A 15,559-nucleotide genomic window follows, 5' to 3' on the forward strand; every position below is an offset into this window, starting at 1 on the left:
CCTGTCTTGTCTTTTTTTTTTTTTTGGAGAGATTTTCGCTACAGGGCATGTGCGCTCGCCAGAGACAGAAAGCGAGAAATCACCCCTCAGGGGGGATGGCCACGCCGCAATCCCTTCTCCTTCATTCTCCTCTCGGGATCTTGGGCACGCACGCACACGCGTCTGGCGTGAGTTTTAAGCCACCAGGTCCGGGACGCGAACCGTGGTTGACTACATGGGAGTCCAGCGACAGCCATTACGCTAACTGCTGGTCCCAGCCCCACCTGTCTTTAATTTCATGTTCTACCTCTTTCTGGAATCCCACATATATTTTCTGAATAAACACAAACCTGTGCCACTGAGAACTAAGGATTTTGAGAGACACAAGAAGAAAACTGGCCAGAAGATGGATGGTCATTCAGGGAGAGGGGAGGAGTTGCTGCAGCTTTGCACAGTGATTTTCTGTAAGTATCTTCAGTGGTAATGTTATAGCAGAATGCTGAGATTAGAACTCCTGAAACAGGAATATCATAAAACAGAATAATCATGGTAGAGAGGAAGCAGTTTTGGAGAAGGAAGAGCATTCTCTTCATTTGTTTTTTAGTTTTGTAGCTTCCTAGTGAGAGGTGGAGATAAGCACCCTAGACAGGGTCTTAATTCCTCAATCATGCCCACCCCACAACCTCAGCCAGCTCACATAACAGGCATGTGTGCCTGGCATGCAGAAAAGCTCTCAGTTGCAATTCCTAGATCTTCCCATGTGATTCCAGTATTGCAAAACATTGTATTACTGCTATACCACTGTATAGCCCTGGAAGCATTATTTTAAGAAAGCTTTTTAACTTTCAACTCTGTGTTATTTTAAGACATTGTTAATACAGGAAACCTGCAATTTCTTAACTATAATGTCTGGTGAGTGATTAATAGTATGTTCAATTTTCATTGTCTTTCAGTGGCTTGAAAATATTTTAGTGATAGTTCTCAATTTTGCAGATATCATCTTAGCCTTTGTAGTTTTTTTTTTTTTTTTTTATCCTTGAGGTGCATCACTAACAGTTCTCAGGTCTGCTCCCAGGCTTGAAGCCCACATTAAGACTGGTTCCCTTGCACAGTACATGATACTGTCACCACCTCATCATAACAAGCCATGCCACAAAGCAGTATGGCTTCTCGTGTACATGGCTGGAGGCCAGCCTCACAGAAGGCCCATGCAAGCTGCAGGCCTGTCTCAGTTGAGCTACAGCATGTGCACAGTAGAGCCAGTGGGCAGCAGCAGACCAGACATCAGAGGTTCAAGTACAACTTCACCTACTTCTTGTGGTCAATTATGTAACATTGAATTTCATAAAGTGAATTTATTGTAGCTTTTAAGATGACCATGAGACCTTAGTTCATTTGTTTGCCTTAGAATTGTTAGAAAATTATTTTGGAAAAACTTGGTACATAGTTCAAAAATGTGTTTCATAAGGATGGGAGATATTTATAATTCTTTATCATCAGAGGGTGTGTGAGTTCATCAGAGAGGAAGGAGGAGAAACCATCCTTCCACTAGGGCATGGTTACACTGCAGCCCCTTTATTTGTCCATCCTGTTGGGACTTTGGGCACACACTTACATGTGCCTGGAGTATTTAAAGTTGCCAGGACCATGATTTGAACTGTAGCCAGCCACGCGGAAATGGGCTTCCTTGACCATCAGGCCACAGGAATGCGAAACATGGCAATATTTGTTTCATGAATTTTCAGGACACATTTTCTATTCTAAAAATCTAAATTACCCGAATGCAGCTTAATTCCATGGGTCTTTGTATATATGTGTGTGTGTTTTTGAATGAGACAGCATGGGGGAAAGAAGTATTCCTGACAGCATTTTGTCATCTTTCTTGTCCCTGCTTCCCTGCCAGCCAGGACCACAGGCACACACCAGTGTAGACCCTTTTCAGGATCAGGCCTCAGATTTCACAAAGCAGCACCCTTCCGTTTGTGCCACCAAGCTCAACTAGAATTTTTTCTTAATGAAACTTCAAACTGGTAATACCTGTGTAGATTTCAGAAAAATCATCCCCAGAGGGGATGGCCATGTAGCAATCCCTTTTCCACTCTCTCCTTGGGATTTTGGGCACATACCGTATGTGCCCAGAGTGAGTTTTAAGCGGCCAGGTCCTGGACTCAAACTGCAGGTGGCCATGTGGGATTCCAGCAACAACCATTATGCCATCTTTTGATCCCCCTCATGGGTAATTTTTGTTTCTTGGGCATACTTCCAGTTTTTTCATACAAACGCAAGTATGATAACACATTTTATTTTTATTTATTTATTTATTTATTGCCATAGAGTACAATCGCTGGAGAGAGATAAGAGACAGAACGGAAAGTGAGAAATCACCCCCCCACACACACCCCAAGAAGGATGGCCACTTTGCAGTCTATTCTCCCAGGATCCTGGGCATACATACACATGCACCTGGTATGATTTTCAAGTCACTGGGGTCCAGGACTCGAACTGTGGTCTGCTTTCTCCTCCATTCTCAGATTTTGGGTACACATGCACAGGTACCTAGAGTGTTTTTCAAGCCACTGGGTCTGAGATACGAACCATGCAGTCACTCGTGGGATCGAGCTGCTTTAACCACCACACAACTAACTGGCCCATCTTTTTACACAAAAGGTTGCATACTGTGTACATTTCTGCCTCTTGCTTCTGTCACTGTCTTGACTACCTATCTGTACCAGCTCATGAGAAGCTTCCTCAATGCTGTGTGGAGCAGTGGTCCCCAACCTTTTTGGCACTAGGTATCAGTTCCATGGAAGACAATTTTTCCATAGACTGGGAGTGGGAGGATGATTTGGGGATGATTCCAGTGCATTACATTTATTGTGCATTTTAATTATTACATTTTAACATACAATGAAATAATTACAGAACTCACCATAATTAATGCAGTATTTGCAGCCATTCCCCAGTCCTAGCATCACCACCTCAGCACCATCCCAGATCATCAGGCATTAAATTCTCATAAGGAATATGCAATCCAGATCCCTCACATGTGCAGTTTGCAGTAGGGTTTGTGCTCCTATGAGAATCTAATGCTGCCACTGATAAAACAGGAAGCAGAGATCAGGCAGCAATGCAAGCAATGGAGAGTGACTGTGCCATTCACCTGCTGGGTAGCCTAGTTCCTAATAGACTGGTCTGTGGCTAGACTGGTCTGTGGCCCAAGGTTGGGTGGTACCCCATGATATTGAGGAATCATCTGGCATTACATGAGATCACAGCTTCTGACTCAATCATGCTATGCAACACATAAGCTCCCAGGTGATGCTGACACCAGTAGTCCAAGTACTACACTTCTGGGTTAAAAAGTATCTGTATAATCATCATAAGAGGTTTAAAAAATCAGAGTTCCTGTATACTCTGCATCCAGCTTCCCTACTGTTGTCATGTTGTGTAACCTAGTGAAGTTATTAAAGACTGGAAATTAACATAAACAATACGAGCTAATTGAGACGCCTTTAGATATACTGGTTACTTTTTTTTTTTTTTGCTAAGGGGCATTTGCACTCACTAGAGAGGGAGGGAAAGTGAGGAGATGGGCGCATGCGCACACGCTGAGCCTATTTGCCAAGCCACCAGGTTCAGGACTTTGAATGGCATAGTCATCCATGTGGGATCCAGCCACCTTAACCACATCACCACCTGGCTGACCCAGATTTACTGGTTATCTCACTAAAGTCCTTTTTTTTTTCCTTGTCCTGGTTCTTGTTGAGGATCCATGCTGCCTTTGTCTGTCTTCCAGTCTCCTTCAGTTTTCCACAACCTTGACACTTTGAAGAGTAGTACGCCAATCTTGTTGAAGCTCCCTCAGTTTAAGTTTGCCTGACATTTTCTGGTGATTAAACTAATTACACATTTAGGCAAGAGTCAAAGGTGATGTGGCTCTTTTCAAATCAGGTGGTAGATGGTGACTACCAGTTTCTTCACTACTATAAAGTTACTATTTTCTTCTTTGTAATTAGTATCTTTTTTTTCCCTTTGCCAGAGTTTGTGTGCTCACCAGAAAGGGGGATAGAGAGAAAGCATGCCTCCCAATGGGACATGTTCATGCTGCAATCCCTTCTTCATTCCTTCCAGGCCAGGATTTGAAACACACATGCACATACACCTAACATTTTCAAGCCATCAAAACTAAAATTCAAATCATGATCAGTCAATGTGGGATCCAGATCCCTATGCCCAGTACTAAACCATTGCAACTACAAGACCAGTTCTGTAATTAGTATCTTGTGGGAAATACTTTCCATTAAACGTTTCCCTGCTAACTTTAGTTGCCACTGATGAGTGGGCAGTTTATGGTATTTGCTAATGTGATTTTCTATCTTCATCATTCCTTCTATAATGAATTGAATTCTACCATGAGTTTTAACTATTTTTTCTTCATTTATTACCCATCAGCATGGACTCATTGATACCTGCCTGATCTGTGGCTTAAAATGTATTAATACCATTAATTTGTTACCATTGGTTAACAGACTGTCCAAGTCTTAGAGGTCTTCAAAGTTGGACACGTGGGCTCCTGTGTCTCTTCACTATGCTATCATTTCTTGAGCATTTCCTACTTCCTTACACTATAAATTTCCCACTCATCTTGTCCCAATCAACCACTTCTTCAAGGAGTTATGGTTCCTTTTACTGAAGAATATTGGAAATGAAGATCTGAATGGTGGTTGAGCTCACTGCTATTTAAGGGTCATTGCTTCTAGGCCATTTCACTAGACAGAACTACAAATTAGGGACTTCAAAGTTTATGGAAATAGAATTAACTTTAGTACAAGTTTTATTTTGCTACCAAAAAAAATTGTTTTTCATAATGCATTTTCTATGAGCTTTTTGAAGATACCCATGTACTCACATACATCTACATTTTTTTTAAAGTCTATTTTTTTTTTTGAAGAATTACTTTTATTCGGGGACTAGCAGATAGCATAATGGCTATGTCACTGGACTCCCATGTACTCGACCGTGGTTCAAGTCCTGGACCCCGTGGCTTAAACTAACGCTGGGCACGTGTTCGTGTGTGCCGAAGATCCTGAGAGAATGGAGAAGGGACTGTGGCGTGGCCATCCCCCCCCAGGGGGGTAATTTCTCGCTTTTTGTCTGTGTCTGGCAAGCGTACGCACCCTATAGCAAAAACCTCAAAAAAGAAAATTAAATTTGACCAGAGAGGGAGGGAGGGAGGGAGGGAGGGAGGAACAGTGAGAAAGCAAGCTGCCCACGTGGGAGTCCAGCACCTTTAACCACGACACCACCTGCCGGCCCCACATACATCCATCTTTCAAACCATGAGTTATTACTAATACTGCCCAAAACCTTTTTGTCTTTCATAATCACCCCCACTCTTCTTTATTTGTAACTTCTCCAATGGTGAGAAGCCAGGCCTTTATAATCCATAATAAACTTTTCTGTTCAATATTGTATACAGTTTCAGAATTGCTAAATCATACCCTTATGAAAAAATTTATTAGCAAGAGCACAATACTTTTGTTGTTTTTATTTAATAGTATCTAGTTCAAATACTGTTTTCCATTTATTTAGGTTAGTGCCTTCCTAACCACCTTTCAAAGAGGTTTTATTATTCACATAAAAGAGTTTGGTTCCTTTTTTTTTTTTTTTTGAGAAGTTTTTGCTATAAGGGTGCGTTTGCTCGCCAGAGAGACAAACAGAAAGCAAGAAATAACCCCCCAGGGGGTGATTGCCACGCCACAATGATTGCCACACTGCAATCCCTTCTCCTCTCAGATCTTGGGCACGCACGCACACATGCCCAGCATGAGCTTAAGCCACCAGGTCCAGTACTTAAACTGTGTTTGCCTACATGCGAGTCCAGCAACATAGCCATTACACCAACTGCTGATCGTGGTTCCCTTATTCTTTATATTTCATTTTGGGTTCTACCCCAAATAGCTGGCTTTATTCATTGATTTTTGGCAGCATGTGCAGGTTAAGAGTCGTTATACAGAAAAGTATACTTACTCCTAGCTAACCATTTTCCTATTCAACCTGTTAACACCCACTTCCTACAGAAAACCAATTTCATTTATTTCCTTTTTTGCACAAATGAGCAAATAAATGTAAATTTCCTTAGCTCTTTTATCATAAATGATAGGTACATTTCAGAATCATTTTTTTTTAACAACAGCCCTTTATTTTTGTTCACCAATCTGCAGTATGGCAGGGTACAGCAGGTTCAGTTCCTTTCTGCTCCAGATGGTGTCAACTTGGGTAGCTCTCCTGGCAGTAAAGGATCTTCAAAGATGGAGCAGCCACATAGCTAGTTGTTTTGCTGGTTGGTCCTTTCCAGATGGGTTTGTCCATTGAGCAGTTGGATTCCTCCCAGAGTGGAGCTGAGTTTTAAGAGCAAGTGCCCCCAACAAACTGCTGCCAGTTTCTTAAGGCTGTGTGGGCTCAGAAACCAACACAAGCATCACTTCTTCCTTATCCTGTTGGCCAACTAGTACAGAGTCCAAAGGGAGAGAACACTATTTCATCTGTTGAGAGGACTGTCAAATATTGGGAGGCTGTTTTAAAAATGCAATGGGTTTCTTGTTTCAAACACCTGTCATCAAATGTTACTTCCTTTTTTAGGGATGCATACATTTTTAATTTTGTCTTTTACTAACAGATCTTGTATATCACTCAGTATCAGCTCACTGAACTCATTCTGTTTAATAGCTGTTTCCTCACTGTGTTTAACTTGTGTGGCTGTAATACAGCTTACTGAATCATCCTTTCTCTTATGCAGACACTTTAGTTGTTTTAAATATCTTAATATGCTAGTATTGTAATAAGTATTTAAATAGCCTGCCCTGTGTGTCCACATGCAAAATATACACACACAGATACGCACACAATACATACACAATGTGGTTCTCTATCTGCACAACCAACTGCAGATCATAAATGTCATGCTGTTGCTGATGTGCATTATGTATTTAGGCCTATAATAGTTGCAACCTCTATTATGAACATGTAGTAACTTTTTCTTGTCATTACTCTCTAAATAATTAAAAGAACCATTTACATTGGATTTACACTGTATTATATTATTATAAGTAATCTAGAAATGACTTAAAGTATAGAAGGGACTTGAACACAGATTTTGGTATTCTTTGGGGGTACTGAAATCAATCCCCAACAGATGCCAGCAGAGGACTCTATATTTAGTTATGTCCTTGTGCATGTGTATTTTGAAATTTTTAGAGGTTTATCTTCAGAGTAAATCCTAGAAGTGGGTTGTAGATCAAAAGGGAAGTGCAGATGTAGTTTCTCCTTTTTTTAAAGTAGTGCTCAATTCCGCTCTAGAGAGGGGTAAGTTATTTGCTTTCCCTCTAGCAATGGTCATAGTCTGTAGTCTGCAACCTCAGTGACCTTACGATTTGTGCAAATGTCTGCATTGAGCAACTATATTAGTTAGTAGTGGCTAGTGTTAACTGTCCTTAAGTCCAAATTATTTGTTTTGTTAAACATTTTATAAATAAAATGAATGATGATATAGTTATTTGCATAAATAGTAGAAAAAAGATCTACTTGTAAAAACTATTCAAAACATTACTACACTGCCACTGTTCTACCTGAAAAAAATAAATTTTATGTACACACAGACACAATACACATGGCCACAGAAATATACACAGACTTACATACATGTTGAGCATCCCTAATCCAAAAACTTGAAATGTGAAATGCTCCAAAATCCAAAACTTTTTCATCATCAATATGACACTCCATACCTGACCTCAAATGACAGCTCAGTTAAAATACTGCTATACAAAAATACTGTATAAAAAAAAAAAAGACAAAAATTTTATACAAAATTATTTTCAAGCTATGTGGTTAAGGTATACATAAAACATAAATGAAGTCTGTGTTTAGAGTACCCTATCCCCAAGACATTGTATACATGCATGTATTCCAAAATGTAAAAATATTCATAATCCAAAACACTTCTGGTCACCAGCATTTTAGATAAGTGATACTCCACCTATATAAAACTTTGGGTGGGGGTGGGGGAGGGTGGCTGATGAGAAAGCCCTGCCCTGAGTGGGGGTTGGCCATGGTACCAAAATCCCTTCTCTGCTAGAGATTTTGAGCATGTATGTACATGCACTGGGGATGTTTTTCAAGCCACCAGGTCCAGATTGAAACCACACAACTGGTTATCTGGAATCCAGCCACCTTAACCAACATGCCATGGCCCTTATTTTTTTTAATTGCCAGAAGGTGAATGCACTCATCAGAGAGAGAGAAAGCACGCCCCAGGAGGGCATGGTCATGCTCCAGTCCCTTCTCTATTTCTCCATCCTATTGGGATTTTGAGTATGCATGCACAAATGCCTCACATCTTTTTCAAGCCATCAGGGGTGGGATCTGAATCATGCAGCTGGCCATGTGGAAATCTGGCTCCCTTAACTAGGCTCTAGAGCTGGCCCTGTTTCTTCATTTTAAATCAGTCAAATATCTACCATAATGTCATAGTCTAATGAAAAATCCTCTAGAAAACTCAAGTCTTGGTCTCCCATCGCATTTATCTAAAGCATTTTAGTAACAACCGTTTAGAACTATACTTCTAGGGACCAGCAGTTAGTGTAATGGCTATGTCACTGGACTCCCTTGTAGCCAACCGCAGTTCGCGTCCCGGACCCAGTGGCTTAAAACTCACGCCGGGCACGTGTGCGTGCTGCCCAAGATCCCAAGAGGAGAGTGGAGGAGAAGGGGCTGTGGTGTGGCCATCCCCCCTGGGGGGTGATTTCTCGCTTTCTATCTCTCTGGCTTTTTCTGCCTGTCTGGCGAGCGCACGCGCCCTATAGCAAAAACCTCTAAAAAAAAAAAAAAAACTACTAGCCAGTTTCACTAAGAGTTCAGCTAATGCCATCAGTGAGAGAGACAAATGTGATTGGCTTTGTCAAGTTTCCCAAATAACTAAGTGATAATTCAGATGGTGCATAGGAGATTCATTGAGCTCTGTTGGGTATTAAGTCCAAGAAAGAATAAGCAGGTGTTTCTGATTAAGACAAACATGTTTGCTCTAAAACAAAAGTCAGTTCGTCAGTTCACTTGGCCAGTGTGATTCAATGAGACCTCACAGACTATCTTTTTTTCAAGGATAAACTACATAAATAATTCTGGTGGCATTCAATTAGCTTTCTTCAAATGAAAGGGCTACATGCTATTGCTTCCAATTTAATAGTTTAAATACGAGGATTTAAAAAACTTAAAATATCAGGTTGTAGTATACCTTAATTAAGTGTGGAAGGGTAAAATGAATATACCATAACATATACAGAGACAGCCTTTTTAAATAACATGCTGTAAAAAAGAATGCAGTAATGGGGAATAGGCCTGGTTTAATCAAGAAGCTTTTATGACCATATGTAAATACAGAAATCTGAAGGATTTGGTGAAGATTTATTTTTTTTCTATTTCCAGTCTTTTAAAGTAGACACAGATTTGCTTAGAATGAAGCTGATTTTAAGAGCACAAGTTAAAGCACAAAGGGTAAGATTAAATGCAGCAATCCAGAGGGATGAAGAGTAAAAGATACTGAGAAGGTACCATCAACAGAAAACCAATTGTGAAGGTGACTGATTACTTAACAATCAGAGGCTGAAGTCCTTATACTGCAAAAGCAGAACAGTTTAATGTATGCACTGTACATACAGTCTGTAGCTGTACCTTGGCTTCTCTTTATTACTTAAGAACAAATAGCATAGTGTAGTCTGTAGTAGTCAACCTGCATCCATTTTAAATTTTCTGCAATAATGTGAATTATAAGGCCACAATATTTATTTTGGACAAACCCCTTAATGTCATGATTATGATATCATGTTACTCATTCTTTTGAAATATAAAGTGTTCTAACTCAATTCAGGTTATACATCATTTTTAAATACTACATATCATGACTAGTGTATTAAAAGTATTTATACTTAGATATTTATATCTAATATTGAAATAGAATTTACTACCAAATTGCTCTAGTCAATATTAATCGGTATGACATGCTAATGTTAATTGATCCCACAGGTATAATTATAGGTCAGCATGATTTTACTGTCTATATTTTCATTTTACTAAATTAGGAACGCAGCATTTACAGAACTTAAACACAATCGGTAAAGCCACCCAAGGATCACAGTAGCTCTTCAGTTAGCTAAGTTGCAAGCTCAGATATAAATTCTCACTAAATGAAAAGAGTCGGATTCCAATTCTTCATCAAAAGGTGCTAGTGGAGGTTGTCAGACGCCTTCCAATATAAATCCTTAACAGAAAAAGTAATTGGCAGTTAATGTACTTTCAGGATCTTTAAGGGATTTTGCACAGATAAAACAGGCCAACTGGTTGTGCTTATAGTTTATGGAAGGGACTGGCTATTTTATATCTATTATTTTAAAAATTTATAAATTTATTTGTAATGTTTTATCAAGTATTCTATTCATCAATATGTATTTTATATTTAATTTAGAAAACATCCACTTGTGTTTTAACAGTGCTATGTACTAAATATGACTGCAAGGCAGGATACTAACAACATGAAATGCTATTACTACAACAGCTTTTGCATTCCTTTGCTATTTTTAAATTGAGTCAACACAGTGCTGGAGGGAGTCACCCACCAGATCAAGTTGATAATGCTGTTAAATTCAGCACCACCAACCTCACAAAGGCCATCTGATGAATAATGAAGCCCCTGCCCTCGAGCAGTCTAAGTTTGGTAATAAGAACAAGGAACCCCAAACCCAAGAAGCAGGAGTGTCAGAAGTGGCTTTCTGGGATGAAAGTCTCATTGAGCTAATGAGCGGAAAGCAGTGAGTGTCACACAGCACAAGAATAAGGATAGGACTCTGGAAAAGGGAGACAAAAACAGTTAAGTCTGCTGGCCAGACTTGTGAGAAAGGCTAAGAAATGAGACTGAGACCAGACTGAGGGAGCTTTCTGGGACAAACTAAAACTAAAGAGAATGGATTTTTATACTATGGTGACAGGAAGCTGCTGAGGGTTTTATGTGAGGAATGTGCCAAGCTGTAAGTTAGAATTTTTACTTCAATAAAAAGTTTAAAAATAAATTGGTGAGATCTAGAATCACCCCAAGATACACTGTACCTTGCGCATCAATGTCACCTACCCCAATCCAATGGCTAGCAGATGAGAGAGCAGCAGAGATGGAAGAAAAACCTTTAGAAATTCTGCTGAGAAAATACCCCCTTTCTTCATAACACTTGTGTTTCTCATGCTGAGAGTAGCTGTGCGCTTTGGGTGCTTAAAGAGAAACTCTCTAGGGTAGAAAAAAATGTTAGTGTTAGTAAATATGTCCTCTATCAGAAGAAGATCCCATGATACTGAAAACACACTCACTTGGGGGGGATATTTTCTGGCCGACTTGACCAATCCCATATCCAATCTGAGTTCTTCTTCAAGATGCTTTCAACCTCTTTCCTTCTCTCAATATAATCTTCCTCGGACTAAAATAAAGCAGATGTTAAAAGCAGATTAACCTACTGTATTCACACTAGGAACCACTGACCTTCCACCTGAGCATCAAATCAGCAAAAGGAACTCATAGCCCAGAGACAGGGTCAATACCCTGGATCACAGTCCAAGACAGGTCATGAAGCACGGTTTCATCTGGATCCCATTACACCCTGGCTCTTGGCATGCTCTCCTCCCACTGCTCTAATAGTGCAATGCATGAAATATGAGTGCACGGTAGGATACTAGCTACATAAAATGCTCTTCTTACAAGAGCTTTTGTATTCTTGGGCATGGTGGTGTCCAACCTATGGCAAAAACAGGAGCTTTTGCATTCTTTTGCTATTTTTTATTTAAATGGCTAAGTTTCCTTTTCCTTTTTTTTAATTCATTGTCATTATTTTATTTTTTTGAAGTTGATCAGAGATAGAGAGAGAGAAGGAAAGTGAGAAGCAAGCTGCCAGGTTCAGGACTTGAACCACAGTCAGCCATGTGGGAGCCCAGCCACCTTAACCACCATGCCACGTGCCCCTTTTTATGCTACTTTTAAACTGACTACTTCTATGGAAGTCCTGTGCAGTGTGCTAATGTATTTGATCCAACTATGAGATTCTGGGTACAAACATTGTTCTACAAAAGTAATATGATGTGGGAACCAGCAGTTTGCGTAATGGCTGTCACTGGACTCCCACATAGTCGACCGCGGTTCATGTCCCGGACCCGGTGGCTTAGAACTCACGCCGGGCCCGTGTACGTGCATGCCCAAGATCCCAAGAGGAGAATGGAGGAGAAGGGACTGCGGCGTGACCATTCCCCCGGGGGGTGATTTCTCGCTTTCTCTCTCTATGTCTCTGTCTGTCTGGCAAGTGCACGTGCCCTATAGCGAAAACGCGCCCCCCCCCCCAAAAAAAAGTAATATGATGTGAAAACAAAGATGATGAGACTGTAGTACTGGTTATAACAAAGTAAAATGAAAATCTAAAATGGCTCAAAACAGGGATGTGACCAATAAGTAAATGGAATATGTGTAGCAAGTAAGTTTAAAAGATGCTTTTCATTACAAGCAGGGAAGAAAAAGGCAGAAATTCACATATAACCATATAAAAGCTGTCAGAAACAAAATGGAGTCATTTTTTTAAACTTGACTAAACTGAGCCATGTGTTTTGTGTGGGGAATGTGCCAAGCTGTAAGTTAGAATTTTTACTTTACCCCACAGAGGGGGCTTTCTGCCTGATAACATAAAATGTTATTTAGAAGACTGCCAGAACCACAACCTTGCACAAAGACCCTGGCAACCTTATACAAGGACTACTTCTAAAATGACATCTGTCCAAAAAACTTCCTGACCAAACTATTATTGATACCAACTTTATTCCTGATCCTGGTCACCAAAGTTAATTATTTTCAAACAACTATTGTTATCCAATCCATTTCTTTTTTTTTTTTTAATGTTTTTGCCATAGGATGTATACACTTGACAGAGATTCTCAAAGAGAAACTAGTATAGGAGGGAAAATAATTAATACTGGCTGTTAAGAGTTTTGGAAGACTACAGAAAAAAATTTTACTGTGTATATTGTCACCATTATTAAATACTTAGGAAAATACTGTGCATCTAATACGTGTGAGATAAAGCACTGTTGGATATAACTAAGCAAGATATTATTGATCACAAGCTCAAAATCCCATGCAGTAGTGAAATGGGAAAAGAATTATAGTAAACTAAGGCAGGAATCCCAGATATAATTTTTCTTCATAGAGGTGTGTTTTCAGAAGATTTTGTGGCCCCACTACTATGCTAGTAAGTTTTTGATGTGTAAGACCATTAAATATTTGAATTAACGTTAGAAAAGTGATCTCAAACTCAAGTTACCAAGCTGATAACTACTAATGCTGAACTATGCAAGCGTCAGCATGGAATGTCAGGAAAGGCCTGGGCTGTAATTTCTGGCAAGCGATGACAATGTCTAATGAGGAACACAACCAAAATCACAACTGGAATAGCCCTGAATAGCTCTATAACTCTCAAACAGCTAATAGATATTAAGATTCACTCAATGCCCAACCAATAGTAAAGAGAGAATCCAGTAGCTGGCTCACAGCCATCCTTCCCAATGGCCACTTACTCTCTCTCCAGGATATAGACACAAGGGAATCCTATTTCACTTCATGTGAGTCCCTGGATTGAAAGAGGGGATAAAAGAGGTTCATGCTACTAGTACAACTCCATACCTCTTCTGGTCAGCTCATTGTGAAGCCCATGTATTGGGGATGTCCGCAGCTACAGACCTTTTTTTTTTTTTTTTAAAGCAGGAGACACCCTAAAAGCCAAACATTTCCCTACTCAAATTACTTTTAAGACTTTAATATACAAACATCACAATGTTTACAACTGTCCTCTCCATCTTACCTGAGAGCTGTTTTTTTCTCCAATGCTGTGGGTATCTGTTTCAGAAGCTCTATTAATATCTTGTGGTGTCTGTGAGCGAGGTGGGCTTGGCAATGATGTGAACAGAATGAGAAAAACAGAACATCATGTTAACATTCTATCATTAGAAGCAAAAACCCCAAAGGCAGGGAACTGACTCAGTGAGAAGGGAGTTCTAGCCAGCATAGTAGTCTTCCCTTCCACCCGGCTTCAAAACAGGGCCAAGCCATTCCCAAGTCTTTTCAGCTGAGCATGGCAAGAATCAGCTACCCAGTCTTCTGGCAAAGAGACGAGGATAGTCAGTGAATAGCTGGCTCTGTTCCTCACCAGCTTCATGGTCTCTTGCACAGCTCTCCACAGCACCTGACCTTTGATCACAGACTTTCACAGACACGCTGTCTGGGATTCATTCCTAAGTGTTGTTAACCAAGAGCCTACAGCTCTCTGATGAGGACACCCTGTTGAGGTGTAGGAGTAAATTTCTCAGACTTGGGGTTCATGATGACTGATTTCACAAAACTGGCTTATGTATCAGGGCAAAAGTGGGTGCCATTTGCCTGTTGCCTCCTCCCTAGCTTTAACAAAACGGTCTCTTCACAGACTAAGACCAGGTAACTTCCTCCCCAGATGACAAGGCTCCTTTTGTAAAAAGAGGACTGCAGCAACACACACATTACTGAGTGTGTCCTGAGCTGGAGAAACACACATGTGCACACACACACACACACACACACACACACACGGGTCCTTAAAGGTTATACAGGCATTCACAATTGTGGCTGCTCATTTATTTTGCGTATCAGCACTGTAATACATATACTTATTTACAATTACCTGTCACAGTGAGAACTTTTGGAGCTACTCCGTCCAGATTCATGTTGAGCATCCAGCAGTATTTTTTCCATATCACCATTATAAATAGAGACTGAGGCTGGAACACTGTTCCCGTTCCCATTATTGCTAAAGTGCAATTCTACCCAGGAACCTGATGGGGAACAAAAAAGGACACAGTTGTAATTTTCTACCACTTCAAAAATTTGTTCTAACATAACCAGGCCATGCTTCCATTTCTAACAGATACCAATGGTGACACACGCACACACGGGACCATATTCTTGAACCCCACTTTTTTTTTGTGATTGATAGTTATTGGTTGTGTCAAGGATCAGTGCAGACATTTCAATTTGTACCCAATTCTTAACATACAAACCAAAAATTTTAAAAGCCAAGTATAGTGATTCTTTTTAAGTTATTCCAGTGACATTCCAGCTTCAAATCTGTAAGCAAGTTTTCCTGAAGAGGATATCAAGAACCACTGTCTTCAAATGTTGAAAGCTGTTGTGTAAGTCCCACCAAATCACAATTTAGTATCATACACACTACATACTTCAAATTTCCAATCTTTCACAGCACAGTAACAAAATTGTTAGGAAAATTGGACTACCACGATCAAAGATGTTACAGGGTGCACACAATTCTGACAGAGCAACAATCAAAGAGTGGTTTTCTTTAGGAAACAATGCTACTAAAAAAACATAACAGAATTAACTTAAAATATTCAAGACACATTAAATGCATGACTGTGACTTCAAACTGCCATTTAGTATGCTTTGTATTTAGGATATAAA

General features: G+C 40.0%; 1 protein-coding gene across 1 annotated transcript in view; it reads right to left on the reverse strand.

Annotated features, from left to right (window-relative positions):
- Positions 1 to 9,018: 9,018 nt before the first annotated feature.
- Positions 9,019 to 15,559, reverse strand: part of BNIP3 (BCL2 interacting protein 3) — a 16,855-nt gene continuing 10,314 nt past the window's right edge. Inside the window, exons 2-6 of the mRNA XM_006146928.3 lie at positions 14,766 to 14,916; positions 13,914 to 13,998; positions 11,389 to 11,495; positions 11,159 to 11,308; positions 9,019 to 10,294 (exon numbers count right to left, since the gene is read on the reverse strand). Of these exons, the coding sequence (XP_006146990.1) occupies positions 10,249 to 10,294; positions 11,159 to 11,308; positions 11,389 to 11,495; positions 13,914 to 13,998; positions 14,766 to 14,916 (539 nt within the window). The 3' untranslated portion in view covers positions 9,019 to 10,248. The remainder of the gene's footprint in view (positions 10,295 to 11,158; positions 11,309 to 11,388; positions 11,496 to 13,913; positions 13,999 to 14,765; positions 14,917 to 15,559) is intronic.

This window comes from Tupaia chinensis, unplaced genomic scaffold (assembly GCF_000334495.1).
Source record: "Tupaia chinensis unplaced genomic scaffold, TupChi_1.0 Scaffold000197_1, whole genome shotgun sequence".
Taxonomy (NCBI): domain Eukaryota; kingdom Metazoa; phylum Chordata; class Mammalia; order Scandentia; family Tupaiidae; genus Tupaia; species Tupaia belangeri.